General features: G+C 34.4%; 1 protein-coding gene and 1 pseudogene across 1 annotated transcript; both read left to right on the top strand.

The window, feature by feature from the left end:
* Positions 1 to 2,266: 2,266 nt before the first annotated feature.
* On the top strand, positions 2,267 to 3,960 carry LOC107729901 (natural killer cell receptor 2B4-like). Its single transcript, XM_016540633.1, has 6 exons — positions 2,267 to 2,588; positions 2,757 to 3,059; positions 3,192 to 3,308; positions 3,416 to 3,483; positions 3,825 to 3,833; positions 3,928 to 3,960. The coding sequence occupies exons 1-6, from the start codon at positions 2,282 to 2,284 to the stop codon at positions 3,958 to 3,960; spliced, it is 837 nt and encodes a 278-aa protein (XP_016396119.1). The 5' UTR covers positions 2,267 to 2,281.
* A 2,191-nt stretch (positions 3,961 to 6,151) lies between these two features.
* On the top strand, positions 6,152 to 20,450 carry LOC107729900 (hemicentin-2-like; annotated as a pseudogene).
* Positions 20,451 to 20,959: the final 509 nt, after the last annotated feature.

Genomic DNA, 20,959 nt, shown 5'->3' with positions numbered 1-20,959 from the left:
ATCGGTCGGGCTCTACTCAAAAGGGTGTCGGTCTTCCCCAAAAAAAAAAAAAAAAAAAGATTCATGCAGCAGCACCAAAGAGAAAAAAAACCATATTTAACAACTAATGAAATGATGACAGGATATAGGGGTGAAGTCAAGTTAACTGGATTTTTTCCCCCAGTGATTTTCCCGAATTCACCCATATTTTTTATATTAATTGTGATTTTTTTTCATTTTTTTTTCAATTAAACTGAACTGAGCTGGGCCTGGATGGTAACATTGCTGTTTTCTACAGAACTGCTTTATAGATGAATTGAACTCATTTCATAATTGATGAACTTCACACAGTTATTAAACTGAAGTGAATTAACAATGAACTGACTTTAACTGAAACTGTCTACTACTGTCTTTGTCACAGTATCGGCCCTCTCTCCTTCGACGAGCACATGGAATCGTCCTAACCTTCCACCTTGATACGACCCCCCGACACCCCTGCTGACACGGCAGTAACTTTAATCAAGCACTCCTTCACCGAATCCATTCTTGAAACAATCCCAACAGTCCCGAATCCATCCTTGAATCAGATCTCAAGCCCACCAACAAGGAAGTGTGAAGTCTGCACTTAAAGGGAAATATTTTCTGTCATCATTTATTCACCCTCATGCCATTCATGTGACGTTCTTCTTCTGCGAAACACGAAAGCAGACATTTTGAAGAACATTGTGGTCCAAACAACACTGACTTTTACAGCAATGACAAAGAAAACACAGAATATTTGTTTAATAGAAGAAAGTCAGTCACTGTTTTAGAACAATATGCGGGTAACTGTAAATAAATAAATAAATAAATAAATGCAAATGATTATTGTGTATAAGCAAGTTTTATTTTGTTCTGTGCTTCAATTAAATGCATTTAATGACTAAACAAAAAAGTGGAGGTAAAAAGGTTTGTATGTGGTAGGCTATGATTTTTCGGACTGAAACTGCCAACCCACAGTCAGTAAAAGTGCATCAGCAAATGAGACGCCGCCTCTTTGTAGTAGGTTTTTGCCGCGCGAAGAGCTTTTTGATTGTTATTTTCAGACATGTGGCGGGTGTTTCATGCTTTTTTCTGTTTTTGTTTATGGCTCTTAGATGGTAAGTTATATATATTTTGATATTTCTTGTAAACCAGGCAGACTATTCCAGTATGTTCTAACAGTCTGAATGGAAACAGGAATGCTTATAATAGTGTAAAAGGTGCTTCGTCTTTATTGAATTTCTGCATATAGGGTTTGAAAATGTTGATCCTGGAATATTAAAGGACCAGTTCATACTGAATTTAATGACACAATGAAGTTACTTCCATATTTACAAGTGCAGTTTACAGTATTTTAAAATAAAAAGATGTACATTTTGCGTTAATTATATAAACCTTAATGTATATATGGGATATCCGATCAATTTAAAATTATAATTTTTAGCCAAAAATGTAAATTGTCATAATTTACTCTCCCTCAAGTGTTTCCAAACCTGTATGACTTGTATGTAGAATACAAAAGAACATGTTTTGCACGTCCATGTTTTTTAACATGTAACAAAAGTGATACAGAAGAACCAAAAAATAATATCCATATTCAACAATGAGAGTGAAACAACGACATGTAAGTGTGAGTTCTTCAGTTTTGGGATAGTAAAAAAAAATCATTAACCCTCACGTCTTTCATGTTGTGATGAAATTTTTTCTGCGGAACACAGATATTCTGAGTGATGAAATATTGAGATGTGCACTTGACAAAAAAAAAAAAAAAAAGATTATCTTCTTGTGTGCTCCACAGAATAAAGAAAAATTTGGAATAAAATGAGGGTGATTAAATGATAACAGAAGCTTACTAACCCTTAAAATGATTTTTTATTATGGTACTGTTTATTGTGTAAACCAGTTATGTAATAATAACGCTTGATACTTTTGCTCTATATTTAGATTTTTTTTGTACATAAGTTATAACATTTTTAAAATGATAAAAGTTTTAATTTTTGTTTTGTTTTCAGATAAACTCTGAACGATACCTGAGATGATAATCTGTGCCGACTCTTTTCTTCCAGGTGTGTCTGATGTTTACACAGATGAAACAGTGATGATATCAGTGATGGAGGGATATTCTATCATTTTAAACACCAATGTTACTGAACTACAGAAAGATGATCTGTTATTTTTGTTTTCAAATCAACTCTGAAAGATATCTGAGGTGATAATCTTTGACTGTTTTGCCGACTCTTTTCTTCCAGGTGTGTCTGATGTTTACACAGATGAAACAGTGATGATATCAGTGATGGAGGGATATTCTATCATTTTAAACACCAATGTTACTGAACTACAGAAAGATTATCTGATACTGTGGTCATTTAGACTTCACAATTCAGAGACTCGTATAGCTGAAATCTATAAACAGATCATCTCTATATATGCTAGTGGTGAGAATGAGAGATTCAGAGACAGACTAAAGATAGATGAACAGACAGGGTCTCTGACCATCACAAACATCAACAAATTACACTCTGGACTTTATAAGCTACAGATCATCAGTGGAGTGATCAAACACATGAGCTTCAGTACTGCTGTCTATGGTGAGTAAACTGAATAAATCATATTAAAAGAGTTTTTAATTTTAAATCAAATGCAAAACTGACCATCTGGAAGCACATTGTTATTGATCTATGATGATTGACGATCTTTGAAAACATCTTTATCAGTAATTGATTGTTCCTGACGTGTTTTTCTTTCATCTTTTTTAGGCATTCTGCCTGTTCCTGTCATTATCAGAGACTCTTCACACAATTTGTCATCATCATCAGGATCTTCAGTGTCCAGATGTTCACTGCTGTGTTCAGTGTTGAATGTGAGTCATGTGACTCTCTCCTGGTACAAAGGAAACAGTTTATTGTCCAGCATCAGTGTGTCTGATCTCAGCATCAGTCTCTCTCTACCTCTGGAGGTGGAATATCAGGAGAAAAACACCTACAGCTGTGTGCTCAACAATCCCATCAGCAACCAGACCAAACATCTGGACATCATTGAAGTCTGTCAGACACCTTCAGGTATGTCAGTATTATATTCACACTGAATCTGTCTGAATCTGATCGTTCAGTGCCTCTTCAATTTCAGTTATCAATTTGGTGCTATAATGTGCAGCAGTAGCTTAATGACTCTTTATGTTTTATCCGTTACAGAATCCAGCCAATCTTTATTTCTCATTGTAGTATTTCTGCTGTTGCTGCTGCTGGTCACAGTTGTAGTCGTGTTGATTTTCTGTCACAGTAGAAATTACACACAAGCAAAACAAGATGGCAAGTATTACTAATAACCAAAAAAAAGAAGAAGAAAAAATTATACAAATGTATAATTTTGTAATTGTTTATTTATTTAATTAATTTGATAAATTGTTATCAAACAGCTCAGGCTAATGAAGAAGAGGTTGATTATACAGAAGCAACATTAATTCCACACAGAGCTCCGGATGCCGTAAGATACGTTTGTTATTCGCTGCACTAAATCTCATTGCTTACAGAAACCCTGCTAAGCTAAGTATTGTTTTTTGTGTGTCTGCTTGTGAACATTTTTATATATATAAGTTAGCACTCAGACATCATTTACAGTTTTTTTAAAAGTCTGGATTTAATAGTTAAAGTGCTTATTTATTTATTTATTTATTTATTCATTCATTCATTCTTAAAGATGCATGTATTTACATGATCATTAAGTTCTCATGACTAGATTCTTATGGCTGATATGAATCTGTGCTTTAAGCATGTGTAGAATCAGCTCTGTTCTTGACTTACTGATGTGCGTCTCTTTTCTTACAGGAGGCTAATGTACAGGATCAGATGGTGTATTCAGAAGTTGTGTTAAGATGATGGTAGGATATACCATCATCTCAATGATAATAGGATATGCCACTTTTTTCAGATGATCTTCAGGGGCTCATACATGTACAGCTAGATCAAATGCGTTCTATACTGTAAAAAGTGATAACCTGCAAATGTTACCTTATAGAGTCCATAAAATTGTTTGGTTGCACAATGTATATGACTTTTAGTTTTTTTCTGTTAATATGAAGGAATTTTCCGTATTTTACCCATGTTTTTAATTGTGCATTGAAATGCTTGTAAATTGACCAGAAAATGTAGGCCTACTTGTAATTTTCTGTCTGAACAAAATCTGTTTTTTTTAAAAATTTTTTTTAAGTGATTTTGAAAGTGACCCATACTCAGAATTTTTGCTCTGCATTTAACCCATCCATGTGCACACACACACACACACACACACACACACACACACACACAGTGACACGAGTCCCCATGAGTCTGTGTGTAGTCAGGTTTAAGTCCCCACCAGGATATATAAACCAGTACACACACACACACACACACACATACACACACACACACACACACACACCCGGAGCAGTGGGCAGCCATATTGCTGCAGTGCCCGGGGAGCAGTTGACTGCCCCATTGGAGTGCCCCCTTTTTTTTTGTTATATTGTGGTATACATTTATGTATTTAGGTTGATTCAGTGATGTTAAATAATATTTTTGAGTTGAATAAAACCAGATAATTTAGATGCTACCATTTTTAGATCATTTTTTCAGTATATATCTATTCGCTGTGCTAATGGCTCCCTCTGCTGACTGTTCGTGTGAATTACAGGAATCAGTGTGTTAATGGGTTAAACTGGTTGCTCTGCTGGTAGATAACCATAACTACACTATCTGTGAGTCAAAAATAATCTTCCAATGACGGCCTTTTCCCAAAAGTATCATGTATTTAGGTTGATTCAGTGATGTTAAATAATATTTTTGAGTTGAATAAAACCAGATAATTTAGATGCTACCATTTTTAGATCATTTTTTCAGTATATATCTATTCGCTGTGCTAATGGCTCCCTCTGCTGACTGTTCGTGTGAATTACAGGAATCAGTGTGTTAATGGGTTAAACTGGTTGCTCTGCTGGTAGATAACCATAACTACACTATCTGTGAGTCAGAAATGATCTTCCAATGACGGCCTTTTCCCAAAAGTATGTGTATTCTGAAGAAATAATTTAAACACCATTGCGCTAAACTAACATTTGGTCCAATAAAAAAGCCATTTTTAATTTATTGCTGCCTATCAGTATTCATAAAATATCAGTTTAAAAATGGTAATCATTGAATTGATGCCATTTAGCTACATGGCATAAGCTGTTTATGAATTTACACATTAAATAGTGTCATGTAATAATCGCCTGTATAATGCGGTTAATTATGGACAGCAGGTGGAGCTCCTGATAAAATATGAACGTCACATTAAGCATCTGAATAGGTTTAGGAGTCTCTAATCTGAAAAACCCAGATCAGGTAATTTATTCAAATAGTAATGTGCTGTATTTAGTAATGTGCTGAAGCTTATATGATGGCTGCAGTTTGTTCTTGATATTTGTGTTGTGGTCTAATTTCATATCCTGCTGTAGTGGTTTGTGAAGTTTCTGATAAATAAACATTATGAAACATTCTCTCTGTACTGATTATGTTTGTCGGTATATGACCATAATGGATTTACACATTTACACATAACGATTTTTAATGTAATAACTGCCAGAGAAGAACTAGTTTCTCCTTCCATGCCATCTACTAGCACGCACTGCAATTGAGTCTAAGGAGCACATGGACTTCTGACATGGCTACATTATTAATTTATGAATTCAAGTAGTTTGATATGTTTCATAAGTACTTTAACAGGCTGTGATGGCTACTCACTTTCTTCATTCACTTAAGATGCTCTTTTTGTTATACACAGGTTGTTTCTGTATTTGTTCTATACTTATAAGTGGATTTTATTTAATTTTGAATGAAATTGATGTATCTGATAAACCAACATACATTAATGTATGTAATGTATGTGTAAATGAAAATAGACTTGCTCTATTATACACTGCACAAAATTAAATTCAAGCCCATTTTGAATTCATTGATAATTTATGAACCAAAGTCTTCTTTGTTTACTGAACAGCAGTTAAAAAACGTAAGTGATTTCAGTATGAAATGGCTGGAGTCGACTAGTTAATGTCAGTAATGTATAGTATGTATGCATATTTATCTGTAAACATAATTTATTTTATTTTTTTGGTGTTTACACAGATGAAACAGAGATGATATCAGTGACGGAGGGAGATTCTGTCACTTTAAACACTGATATTACTGAACTACACAGAGATGATCTTGTAATGTGGACATTTAGGCTTCAGAATTCTGAGACTCGTTTAGCTGACATCTATTAACAGATCATCTCTATATATGATAATACAGAGCATAACGAGAGATTCAGAGGCAGACTACAGATAGACGAGCAGACAGGATCTCTGACCATCACAAACATCAACAAATTACACTCTGGACTTTATAAACTACAGATCATGAACGGAGGGGTCAAATACAAGAGCTTCAGTATTGCTGTCTATGGTGAGTAAACTGAGTAAATATTTTATTTATTTATTATTTCTTTATTTATTGCTGTGAATACAGAGTAGTGAAGGCAGACTTGTGTCAAGAATTGGCTTGATGAGAAATTTTTCATAATAAGAAATTTATATAATTTTGTATAACAAAAACTGGACATACAACTGTTATTTATTTTATCTATGAATATTAAGGATCTTTACACACATCTTTTTCAATAATGTAGCTCTTCTGTAGCTTTCTTAGCTCTTCTTCCTGTTCCTGTCATCAGCGATTCTCCTCAAAACCCTTCAGTATCAGAAAGATCATCAGGTCAGAATGTTCACTGCTGTGTTCAGCTGTGAATGTGAGTGATGGGACTCTCTCCTGGTTCAAAGGAAACAGTTTATTGTCCAGCATCAGTGTGTCTGATCTCAGCATCAGTCTCTCTCTACCTCTGGAGATTGAATGTCTGGATGATTCCTACAGCTGTGTTGTGGCTTATTCATTCACCAACCAGACTAAAAATCTCAACACCACTGATCGTTGTCAGACATGTTCAGGTACATCAGCATTGCAGTTTATTCACCAAACTATGTCTGTGCATGTTTATTTCTAAATGATTCATTAAAGAACTCACATTGTCACATATTTGTGTCTGTGCTGTATCTTAGCACATAAACTACACTGTACTGTTAAATTCAGTATTGTATTTTAATAACTGATAGAATATTTGATGTTTTAATAATTGACACATTTATTGTTACAAAATGTAGTTGCATCTTTTATAATATATGCCCCGTAAGATCTGCTGTTGTTTCATCTTGATTGAAGTCTGACGAGATTAATTAACAGTAATGACAAGACAATCAGTGTCTGTCAAACCGCTGATAATTGCTCCTGTAATTCTGCTGCTGCTAGTGATCTCAGCTTTAGCTACGAAGATGTTCTGTCGCAGCAGGAGCTGCAAAGAATCAGCACAAGAAAGCAAGTATTACCTCTTTTTATGACATTATAGTGCGCAAAAGTGCCAATAAAATCTCGTAACCTTCATTTCAGATGTTTTTTTTAATATATTATTTTATTTTTTGTAAATGTATTTTTACTAAACAGCTCAGACTACTGTGGAAGAGGTGGATTATACTGATCCAACATTTACTACAAACAGAGCTCAGGATACGGTAAGATATGTTTGCTATCTACACTTTTTATATGTATGAAAAACTGGGCTTTTTCTTATTGTGCTGATTCTTGCTTGATCTCTTTTGCACCCTGAATAATGAAACCTGCCCTAAAAAGTAAAATGCATTTTATCTTGTTCAAATATGACTCAAGATCTCAAATGATGCTCATGATCTGTTTATAGTTTTAAGTGCATTGGCTGTGAATTTTGGTTTTAGTTCTGTTCTTATGTGTACCTGTGCTTGTACTTACATGATCATGAAGCTCTCATGAGTAGACATTTATTTTAGCGGGATATTTGATCGCGTATTTTCATTGCCAAGTCTTGGTGAGATTTGGACTTAACACAATATTGTTTTTCTAAATTTGAGCAATTCTGCTTTGATTTTCTAAATCGTTGTGCTGCAAAGCATATGTAGCATCAGCACTTTCTCTTCCTGATGCATGTTTCTTTTTTTTACAGGGAACTGATGGAGAGAATCAGACAGAGTATTCAGGGTGGCTTTTAGATGACGATTATTCAGACCGTATTATCATAACACTCAGTTTATTAGCACAGAGAATGTTGGGACATATGATAGTATAAAAAAAACTTGAAACATCAAAGTTAAACTGCTATTAAATATATTTCATTGTACTTGTACTTTCTAAAAAATGTGGTCTTTAATGAAAAAGACCAGAAGTCTAATGTATTCACAACAGACAATAAGGTATTACACTGATCCCAATCTCTGCAGCTGCACAGCTTTATTCATAACAATCATGTCTTGACTTGAATTTGAGCTTCTTTTCTTTGCGTTTAGTATTACTAAGTATTTTCAAAGCCATCACTATCCAAGTTCTGATTATGAAGCAGTAGTCATAATAACAGGACAAAAAAGAGGGGAGAAAGCTCAAAAACTGAAAAAAAAAGTCCAGTAAAATGTACATGTGTATTAAAGGGGTCATATGATGCGATTTCAAGTTTTCCTTTCTCTCTGGAGTGTTACAAGCTGTTCGTGAATAGATAAGATCCCTAAAGTTGCAAAGACTAAAGCCTCAAACCCAAAGAGATATTCTTTATAAAAGTTAAGACTGGTCCACGCCCTCCTAAAACGCCTCATTTAAACACGCCCCCACATGTCTACATCACGATGTGGAAAGATTTGCATAACGCCGCCCAAATGTTCACGCAAAGAAAGAAGGCATAACTTTATTGTTGCTGCCCCCGCCGCCACCATATCGTGAAGACGCTGTGTGTTTCGTTCTGAAAGCAAACTACTTTGTTTGGTCTTCCAAAAGAGGACACGGCTACAAATCAGTGGTTAAGTTGTATTAGTACGTGGAAAATAATGTGTTTTTTGAACCTTAAACCGCATAAACACATTTCATTACACCAAATACACCAAATAATGTTCTTTTTAGCATCATCATATGAGCCCTTTAAAAGAGACACACAGTACTATTTAATGCATAATCACTGTGCTGAGGCTCCCTCTGCTGACTATTTTGTGAGTTTTACATGTACCATGATCAAGTCGGCACCTACTGGTAGATAATCGCAACTACACCATCTGTGTGACAAAAGGCGTTATTCTCTATTGACAGAAGAAAATTGTTTGTGTATTCTGAAGAAGTCATTTAAACATCCCAGCTGAAAACAAATATGCTAAAGCTAATATCATTAAAACAGGTTAGGCCTACTTGTCATTTATTGCTGCCTGCCATTGTAAGTACAATCAGTTAAAGACAGTAATCTCAGATTGGTTTGATTACTGATGTAAGTAAGATGTATGAATTTACATTGCTTTAAACATTGTAGCATAATAATTGCCAAGCAAGAACAAGTTTTAGCCAAGTAGTGTTCAGTACGAAGTGAAAGATTTAATCCAAGTATGTACTTCTGTGTCACTGCAGAATGTCACACATTTGCTCAAATAAACCCTGCTGAAAAAACATCTAAAACCAGCCTAAGGTCATCCAGCCTGGTCAGCAGGCTGGTTTTAGAGGGGTTTTGGCCACTTCCTTAGCTGGTCAGGCTGGGAGACCAGCTGGAACAACCAGCTAAAACCAGCAACTTCCAGCTTAAATGCTGACATAATTTAAACTAGGCCTACAATAAATAGTGCACTTGTGTTAATCTAGGTTAACTAACATTTTCTTTTATAAAGAATATCTCTTTGGATTTGAGACTTTAGTCTTTGCAACTTTACAGATCTTCTTTATGCACCAAGAGCTTGTAACACTCCAAAGAGAAAGGAAAAAATGAAATTGCATCATATGACCCCTTTAAAGTATTGCATATTTTTGAAACTAGTCTGTATAATGCACTTTTTGGATGCCAGATGGCGCTCTTGACAAAATATGATTATTGTCAGAAGCATCTGAACCAGTAGATCTCCAGTTTACAGATCTCTTTAACATGGTGTAACCAGTTCAGTTGATTTGAACTGACTAATCATTAGAGCTGAGTGATGCAACATTGGTGTTGTATTAAAGAAAAATACTAATTGTTACTAGCGTGAACTTCTTGAAGTATTGTGTTCAGTAGGTTTTAGCATTTGTGGTGAAGCAGGTTTGTTCTTTTGTACTTTGTATGTTTTTGTTGTGGCGTAATTTTTAATGGCTGTAGGTTTGTGGAAAAATAAACAAACTAAACAAACTTTTTTTGTCATAATTATGAATATCAGTAAAATTACACTAAAGAAATTGGTAATACAAATGGTTACAACTATACATTGAAAATATAAATTGTTGGTTTATTACATTTGTTCAGAAAAATTCAGAAAAGGGCTACCCATACGCTCGAGTTATATTAGTTTCAAACTAACACAGCGCCACCCAGTGGACAACAAAACTAATAAATGTCTGCCACATACAAACACTAACACTCTTCATCAGTTTTAGTGGTCCTTTCCTCATGTTTTTCTGCTCCTCTAGCCATTTCCATTGTTGCAGTGATTCTCAGTTAGCAACCAGACTAAACATCTCAATGTTACTGAATTCTGTCAGCCATGTTAAGCTATACATCAGACACATTTTCTACCTGTTTTCTTTCTAAATGTGCTGTTCAGAGAAGGCCATCCGCGTAACTGTTGTTAAATACACTCAACATCTCCACGTGTTTGTAGATGAGAAAAGCATGTCAGAATACACACAGATCTGCCATAGGTCACGTATACATTCAGTACAAGAGATATCAGTTCACATTTATGATTAATATTCCTTTTTCTTTTTTCTTGTTTAACTACTTCCCGTCAGCTTATATTTAGACAAAGGGTGTTTCTACATAAAACCACAATTTTATTGTTGTAATATATTTCATGTTTTTCTCTTGTCTTCAACAGGAATCTTATCAGAACAAAACTGTGTGGGCTGTGATATATTAGCACATGGCAGTGAAACTGATGCTGATAAAGATCATTTATTGTTCACTCACACACTTTGTCTAATGAAATGATATTAACGAATCACCAAAAGCCTAAAATAAAAACAATACCACAGCTTTATTAACAGTATGTATATAAAATGGGAACTGTACTTAATTCAATAAAATATAAATTTCTACTAAAACAATGTCACAATGGTTTCTCATGTGTGTGTGTTATGATATTTTAATGTGTTGTGATTCTCTCAGGTAGAGGATTAATCACAATATTTTGATGTATTATGTAAAATATTTCATTTCGGAAGTCATTCGTTGTTATATTGTGAGTGTAAAGCAGTACATGTTCATGTTTTCGAGTCAGACTTTGTGTTATTGCGGTCAGTAAATGTCAGTGAGCTGAATGCATGTGGTTTGAAATGCTGAGAGGATGTTCAGATAATGCACACAATGATAGACGGTGTGTGTTTGTGTGTTCTTGAGAGTGTGAGGCCGGGGGCCAGTTTCTTCTCACAACCACAAATAATTATTCTGAGAACCTGTTAGACTCAAACCTGTGATATATATCTGAAATGAGAGTTTCCAGAACCAGCATGATGTTCTCTCATCTGTGCGCTCTCCTCCTGTTTATCCTGTGCGGTAAGTAACATTTCGGCACATTTTTTAAATGACTAAATACTCTGCATTTTGTATTGGCAAAAGATAAAAAATTTTACTTTCTGTCAAGCTCCAGGAAATTATATTAAAAACCATTAACAGAATGAAGATTTAGAGCAGTGTGTGTATATGTAAAATAATTATTTGATAGATCTGTTAATGATATTATGTCTCACTCTTATAATAATATACTGTGTTTTTATGTGTATTTCAGGTGTGTTTGGCGATGAAATGAAGTCAGTATCGGTGACTGAGGGAGATTCTATCACGCTAAATACTGATATTAAAGTACAGAGTAAAGATACAGTGGGTACGGAAAGTATTCAGACCCCCTTAAATTTTTCACTCTTTGTTATATTGCAGCCATTTGCTAAAATCATTTAAGTATACTTAGGACCATGTTATATTTCAGTTTTTCTTTTTTAATAAATTTGCAAAAATGTCAACAATTCTGTGTTTTTCTGTCAATATGGGGTGCTGTGTGTACATTAATGAGGAAAAAAATTAACTTAAATGATTTTAGCAAATGGCTGCAATATAACAAAGAGTGAAAAATTTAAGGGGGTCTGAATACTTTCCGTACCCACTGTATGTTATTGTGGATGTTTGGAGCACAGGAGACTCGCATAGCTGAAATATATAACCGGAAAATGTTTATATATGACAGTAATGAGTCATTTGGAGACAGACTGCAGATGGACAATCAAACTGGATCTCTGACCATCAGAAACATCAGAACTGAACACTCTGGACTTTATAAACTACTGATCCTCAGAAACATAATCAGAGGGAATTCATACAAGAGATTCAGTGTCAGTGTCTACGGTGAGTAAAGTCATTATGATTTAAAGATGTTTAATGATATTTGCTGACGATATGTTATGAATGAGAAAATACAAATTAAACAATTATTTTATTACTTTTATTATTTTATGTATGGTTATGTATTTAGAATGCTAAATATTTTTATCATCATCATCATCATCATACTGGTAAAAAATGTATAGCCTGAATGCACTGTAAGTCGCTTTGGATAAGAGCGTCTGCTAAATGCATAAATTATTATTATTATCATTTCTATCATATTTGATTGCTTACTTATTATGGCATTATGTTTCAACTCATTCATATAAGATGTTTGTCTGTCACCCTAGTAATTTTATTGTTTTGTGCAGATTAAAAAGAAAGAATTATAAATATAATAAAAATAATAATTATTAGTTATCTTGTAGATGCATTTATGCAAGTTCTAAATATAGCTTGTGGCATAATACATGTTAAGAATATTGTTAGACTTACTTCATTCCTATCCTGACTCTGCTTTGTGTTATTTTTGTCTATAAGCAACCAATTAATCATTGATTAAAATTGTTATTCATCAACAAATATGATTATTTTCATATTCCACTTGCATCAAATAAAGCAGCTATTTTTAACAGTCTTGAGAAGTCTTGTGAAGTCTTGAGTGTCTAATGAACTCATTTTAATATTACACAGTTTGTGAATGTGAGAAACCTTGTCTGTTTGTGCTATTGTTTTATCTTCCTTCTAGTAAGAACCATAATTTTTTCAAAGTTTTATGCACACATAGTTAGAAGTTGTCTTACTATTTTGTTAATTATATTTGGGAAAATCTGGATAATAATGTTTCTTTCCTTAATTATTTTCCAGCACATCTGCCTGTTCCTGTCATCACTACAAATTCTTCACAATGTTCTTCATCATCAGGATCATCAAGTCAGAATTGTTCACTGCTGTGTTCAGTGTTGAATGTGAGTGATGGGACTCTCTCCTGGTACAAAGGAAACAGTTTATTGTCCAGCATCAGTGTGTCTGATCTCAGCATCAGTCTCTCTCTACCTCTGGAGGTGGAATATCAGGATAAAAACACCTACAGCTGTGTGCTCAACAATCCCATCAGCAACCAGACCAAACATCTGGACATCAGTCAGTTCTGTCACACATGTATAGGTAACACAGTGGTAATGTGGGAGGTGGAATATCAGGATAAAAACACCTACAGCTGTGTGCTCAACAATCCCATCAGCAACCAGACCAAACATCTGGACATCAGTCAGTTCTGTCACACATGTACAGGTATGTCAGTGGTAATGTTAGTGCTCTTTACAGACCTGAAAGGGTTCAAATGCACACTGATGTTTCCGTGTTCTTCTGTTTCTTTCCTCAGACTCTGTTCAGTATTGTGGTTCTACTGAAGCTGTGATCCAATTGGTCGTCTCTGCTCTGGTGGGCGTGGCTGCAGTTGCTCAACACCTGTTGAATTTGATGCCAAGGTGAACAAAACCTTTCAGAATCAACTGTCTTGGGATGTGTTTGGTTTTGAATCTCTGTTGTGATCAGCAACCTTGTGGGTTACAACGTTTCTTTTTCTTCATTTGCAATATTAAAAAAAAACAATGTTATCTAAAAGTAATTATAGAAAGAAGAATACATAGACATAAGAGAAATAAAATAACTGATCACTGTGATGTCTCATGCACCTCAGCTAGTTCCTTTTCCTCTATATGACAGCAGCTGAACCAATTGCTTGGTTTTTAATTGTTTCGAAGAGGTCAAACATGTATAAAGACACCTTTTACAAAACAATAGCAAATGTTTTCATGAAAGTGTGATCTTTTAAATATAATCTACTATTAATTAAATACAATTAAATATGAAGGTTCTGAAAAATGTGTTTTATTTGAAGTGTTTGCTATGTGTGTTATTTGGCAGGGCTTAATTAAAAGCAATTAAGTATCATTCTCCTTGTATTATACAGGCCTAAGTATTAAAATGAATTAAATTAATAAAAAATGAGTCTACATTATAAAACTGACTGGAGGTCAGTTAAAAACCATTAGATGCTTGTTCATGGTTGACCAAATCAAAGCCATCTAACAGCAAACCAGCGTATTTTGAAATGTTTCGTAACTGATCTCTGTCGGGCTTGTTCAGGTAAATCAGCATTACAGTTTATTCACCAAACTATGCTTGTTAATAGTGTTGTGCTGGTTTATCTCCAAATGATTCATAAAAGTTGTTGAAATCACATTGTCGTGTATTTGTGGCCAGTGTTGGGGAAATTAAATTAAATTAAATTAAATTAAAATGAAGGGCCCTTGTAAGGGTCCTTTCACACCAAAAGTGAAATGAATAAGCCTCAGGCTGAAGGAAGTGTCTCTGCACCTCACTCCCAACGTCTCTCAGCAAGGAGACAGGACAGCTGTCAGTGAATAAATGAGACAACAAAGTAACTTGCATTACTTATTTGATTACTTTGTTAATTAACTCCGATTAACTCAGAAAAACTCAGATACCAATTGAGAAGAGCTCATGTGGAAAAGTTTGACTTCCTGGAGAGCTTTGTATTAAAATACATGAAACTGTTTTCTGAGAAAAAAAAACGAAACTCTAAAATCAAAAGTCAGAAGAGTACCATTATATCTCACTTTCAAAGGAAACTGTATCTATTGTCAGGTTGTTTTTTAATCACACAAGGATCTTTGTGCACTTTGACACACTAGCAGCTCAGGTTGAGCGTTTCATTGAGGTTTGCCGTTTTCTGCTTTATTTAGGTCAGTGTCACTTTATGGTGTCTGGACTCAATCTTTGATGTCCAGTGTGTTCTACACACTTTACATGTTCAAGATTCGACAAGAAGGAGGATTTTACATGTTAGCTTGAGAGTTTGAGAAAGCAGCGTGCTTAGTTAGATTATTTCTTGAGTTTCTGTTGTTCTCAATACAGGAGTTACACGAAGTATTCTCAATACAGAATACACATTTGGAGGAATATGGCATCAAACACTGCTGTTTTCTGTTTGTGTATGTTTGTCACAAAATGTAAGTGGATTTTATTTAATTTCAATGAAATTGATGTATCTGATAAACCAACATCAATTAAGTTAAAGAGTGAATGCTAAGTGGACCAGTAGATTTACTTTATCATACATTATGTATTGTTATACATTAATTGTAGTCTTCTTTGTTTATTGAATTTCTAAAGGGCTTTAAAATGATTATCAACATATTGTTAAAATATGTTCATTAAATGTTCAAGTTCAGTTCTACAAAAGCAAGTTTTACAGCACATTGTATAAATTATTAAACTCTGAAAGATATCTGAGATTGGAATCTGTGATTTGTTGTTGACTGTTTCGTTCCAGGTATGTCTGGAGTTTATACAGATGAAACATATGAGATGATATCGGTGATGGAGGGAGATTCTGTCACTTTAAACACTGATGTTACTGAACTACACAGAGATGATCTTGTAATGTGGACATTTAGACTTCAGAATTCTGAGACTTGTATTGCTGAAATCTATAAACAGACCATCTCTATATATAATAATAAAGATAATAATGAGAGATTCAGAGGCAGACTACAGATAGACGAGCAGACAGGATCTCTGACCATCACAAACATCAACAAATTACACTCTGGACTTTATAAACTTCAGATCATCAGTGGAGGGGTCAAATACAAGAGCTTTAATCTAGCTGTCTATGGTGAGTAAACTGAGTAAATATTTTTATTGTTTTTATTGCTGTCTATGTGGGATAGTGAAGGCTGTTAGTGTCAGGAATTGGCTTAATGAGAATTGTTTAATAATGATAATTATTATTTTTTAAATTATATTAAAAGCTGCAGCATCAAGAAGCCTTTGCCCATGCATGTAAAATTCGTTCTAGAGCATCTGGACATGCAATTGTTATTTATTGATCTGAATATTAAGCATCTTTACACACATCTTTTTCAATAATTGGTTGTTTCCTGAAATGTTTTTGTGTGTCTTAGCTTTTCTTCCTGTTCCAGTCATCAGTGATTTTCCTCAAAACCCTTCAGTATCAGAAAGATCATCAGTGTTCAGATGTTCACTGCTGTGTTCAGCTGTGAATGTGAGTGATGTGACTCTCTCCTGGTACAAAGGAAACAGTTTATTGTCCAGCATCAGTGTGTCTGATCTCAGCATCAGTCTCTCTCTACCTCTGGAGATTGAGTGTCTGGATGATTCCTACAGCTGTGTTGTTGCTTATTCATTCACCAACCAGAATGAACACCTCAACATCACTCAACTCTGTCTGCCATGTTCAGGTACATCAGCAACATTTTTTAACATATAAGCTTTCTAATTGTGCAGTACATATCATCTGGATGAAGTTGCATTGAAAGGACTGACCATTTTCTCTGTCTGTTACAGAAAATGTCCAGGGTTTATATTTCATGCCAATTATAAGCGTTTGTGTGCTGCTGCTCATTTCTGCATGTGTGTTTTACTGTTACTGCATGAAGTTGAACCAAGAAAAACCAGAGGGCAAGTATTACTACAACTGACATGACTACATTTTTAAGTGTAAAATAGTTATAAAACTAAGAGCCAAAATTGATGTTTTAATATTTTAATTAGTTTTAAAAGGAAAAGTATGATTATTATATAATTTTAAATGTATTTTATACATGAGTAACAACAGAAAGCAGCATGAGATATAAAATACACTCAACATCTGCATGTGTTTGTGTTTGTAGATGAGAAAAGTCTGTCAGAATACACACAGATCATCTACCGTCTGCAGAACTGACACACATCACTGATCATCACGCATAATACACCACAGGACTGATTTATGTTTAATGTGACTGATTTAAGTTCACAGTCATGATGAATCTTGACTTCATCTGCTTTAAACTCATCTGGACTGCAACATGAATGATTATAAATATAGTTTTTCATTCACATACTCATTCACTTTGAAAAATCACTAAATGTCTAAAAGAGCAAAAATCATGCAATTTAATAAGGTTAAAGATTTATAGAAATGAAAATAATTTTATAATATATAATATTTATTATATTATTTGATATTAATATTTTTAAACAGAAATGTGTTCAACATAACTTGAAGTTGATTGTCAATGAATCTGCCCACTTATGTACTGAAACCTGAAGTGTGCTAAAACAGTGTCATAGACACACAATGGTGTTTAAAATTAATATGCATTTGATTCATATGTGGATATTTTACAATGTAATAAGACTTTAAATTCATTCAGTATGTTCTCATTTAGAACATTATTTCATTTCAATGAAATTATTGTGTCAAAACATTTGAAAGAGATTTGTGATTGCACGTTCATGAGATGTTTTGGAGTCAGACCTTCTGTTATTGAGGCCAGTAAATGTGGCGTCTGAGCTGAATGCGAACGCACTCGATGTTAGACGATGAGTGTTTGTGTTCATTTTCCTGAGAGTGTTAGATGTACAGGTTATGATGTTGTGATAGAAAATTTGTTAATGTAATTTAAGAAGAAAATAAAGAATGCATTAAACTTTGACATTGCATTAAACTCTGTGAACTGGCACAAGTCAGAACTTGTGTTACTGAGGTCAGTAAATGTGGCGTCTGAGCTGTGAGAATGTGGTTTAATGTGCTGCGAGGATCTTCAGCTGAAGCACACAGTGTTAGATGATGTGTGTCTGTGTGTTCATGTTCATGAGAGTGTGAGATATTGTGCAGTTTTTTCTTACAACCACAAAGTAACCTTCTGAAAACCTGTTAGACTGAAAAATACCTTTGATAAATATCTGAAATGAGAGTTTTCAGATGCAGAATGACGTTTTCTTATCTGTGTTCTCTGTTCCTGTTTGGCCTGTGTGGTGAGTAACTCTTTTAATCAGCAAATGTGGTTAGTTAAACACAAATTTCCACCACAAGAGATAAAAAACAAACACACAGTTTAATAGTCAATCTCTATTAAATTAAATCTAGTTAGTTTTGCTGTCTAATAATTACAGTGCATTGCATTTATATGATTTTCAGGTCTGTTTGGTGATACAGATGTAATAAAGTCAGTTTCAGTGATGGAGGGAGATTCTGTCACTCTAAACACTGATGTTAAAATGCAGAGAGATGATCAGATGCTGTGGATGTTTGGCCCTCAAGAGAGGCGAATAGCTGAAATCCACAGACAGAACATCTATATAGATGCCACTAATACAATATTTGAGAAAAGACTCCAGATGGACAGTCAAACTGGATCTCTGGCCATCAGAAACATTAGAACTGAACTGAACACACTGGACTTTATAAACTACTGATCCTCAGCAACAGAGGAACTTCAAACAAGAGATTCAGTGTTACTGTCTATGGTGAGTAATTGATTAAGATATTTTAGATATTTAATAAAGATGTTATGTTACAAAATATGCATAAAAAGCTGTGTTCTTTTATGCTTATGTATATTTAAGATGCTGATCATTTTTATGATCACCATCTTCATTTATACCATGTCTGTTTGCTTATTGATTATGGCATTATGTTTCTACTATAGATGGATGTATAATCCATATCAAATGTTTATCTCCCTTAGTTTAATTATTTTCTTGCTTTGTGCAGATGAAAAAAAAATCATTTTATACATGCATATTTCTAAAGAACTGAAACAGGACAAAGAGCCTCATATTAACTGCACTGATTAAAAACAAAAAAACTTCACACTTGACCTCCCAATCGAGGCTCATATCTGTCTTTAACTTGTTTTTGTTCTGTTTTGAAGTTAAATGCATTTTGTATGCAGATGCATTTATGCATATACTACTTATAGCTTGTGACAGGGTTACCGCAGATACATGTTGAACTTCAAATGTTGTTAGACTTAGACACTTGACTCGTCTCCTGACTCTCTAATGTATGAGATCTCATCCGTATTCTCTTTCTATTTGCTTCACCAATGAATCATTCAGTGAACACAGAAGAAGATATTTTGAATAATATGGGCAACCAAACAGTTGCTGGTCCTCACTGACTTCCATATGGAAAAAAATACTATGGAAGTCAATAGCAACCAGCAACTGTTTGGTTACCAACATTATTAAAAATATCTTCTTTTGTGTTCAACAGAAGAAAGAAACTCATACTGGTTTGAAGCATTAACTTGAAAGTGATTACAGTATTTTCATTTTTGGGTGAACTATCCCTTGAAGGGAATTACAACTTTCGTACTTTAATATTATATTCACTATTAACTAAGAGTTTTCCCTCAATAAACTCCTAATTTAATGCTTAATATAAGTAGGATGGTCGTGCAGAATAAGGCATTAATATGTGCTTTATAAGTAGATAAGCCAATATCTACAAAGATTAATAATATCTAGACATTTCATGATCAATAATTTGTTGTCCTAAAATGATATTTGTTTCCCTTATGTTCTCCAGCTCTTCTGCATGTTCCTGTCATCACCAGAGACTCTTCTCATTGTTCACCATCAGAAACATCATCAAACAAGAATTGTTCACTGCTGTGTTCAATGTTGAATGTGAGTGATGTGACTCTCTCCTGGTACAAAGGAAACAGTTTATTGTCCAGCATCAGTGTGTCTGATCTCAGCATCAGTCTCTCTCTACCTCTGGAGATTGAGTGTCTGGATGATTCCTACAGCTGTGTTGTTGCTTATTCATTCACCAACCAGACTGAACACCTCAACATCACTCAACTCTGTCGGCCATGTCCAGGTCAGCAGCAACATTTTCAACTCATTTTCTTTCTAAATGTGCAGTCCATAGCATTTGGATGTAGTTGCATTGAAAAGACAGATCTCTTTCTGTCATGTGCAGGTATATCAGCAGTAAATGCACGTTACAGACCTGAAAGTGTTAAAGTGCACTAATGTTTCCTTGTTCTTCTGTTTCAGACTCTGTTCGGTATTGTGGTTCTACTGAAGCTGTGATCCGATTGGCCATCTCTGCTGTGGTGGGCGTGGCTACTGTTGCAGTAGTGGTTTATGAGATCACATTTGGAAGAGCTCAGTAAGACAAGACATGAAGAGACACCAGGGGGCGATGTTTTCAAATCTAACCCCATATGCATTACATCTTCCAATCAAAATGCAAGAGTAAGATAAAAGTTTAGAAAACTATGAACAAATTAAACTTATGTTCTCTAATAAATAAAGCTCCTATTTGAATACAAAGCACAGTAAGAAAAGTAAAGGAATTGATTGTGTAAATAAAGCTTTTCTTCCCTTTTGAGGTCTATGTGGCATTTAATGTGTTTTTATTGGTCACTTCCTATCACATGGTCATCAAGGAATAGTTCCTTTTATTTTTTTTTATACTTTTTTTTTTTTTTTTTTTAATTAAACATTTATTCAGAAATACAAGTGTGACTGAACATATGCCAAGGAAAAGAGCCAGGGGTTATTTGTTTGTATACTATAGAGTGTTGCAGCAGTGATGATGAGTGTTTTGGCAAACCCAGAAGTAAACATCGCCCTGGTTAACCGGAGTAAGTGAGATTTTTTGTAAGTTTGATTGTTAAGG

Source organism: Sinocyclocheilus rhinocerous, unplaced genomic scaffold, assembly GCF_001515625.1.
Source record: "Sinocyclocheilus rhinocerous isolate Xijiao unplaced genomic scaffold, SAMN03320098_v1.1 scaffold1962, whole genome shotgun sequence".
NCBI lineage: Eukaryota > Metazoa > Chordata > Actinopteri > Cypriniformes > Cyprinidae > Sinocyclocheilus > Sinocyclocheilus rhinocerous.
This window is presented reverse-complemented; position numbering and strand designations above follow the sequence as displayed.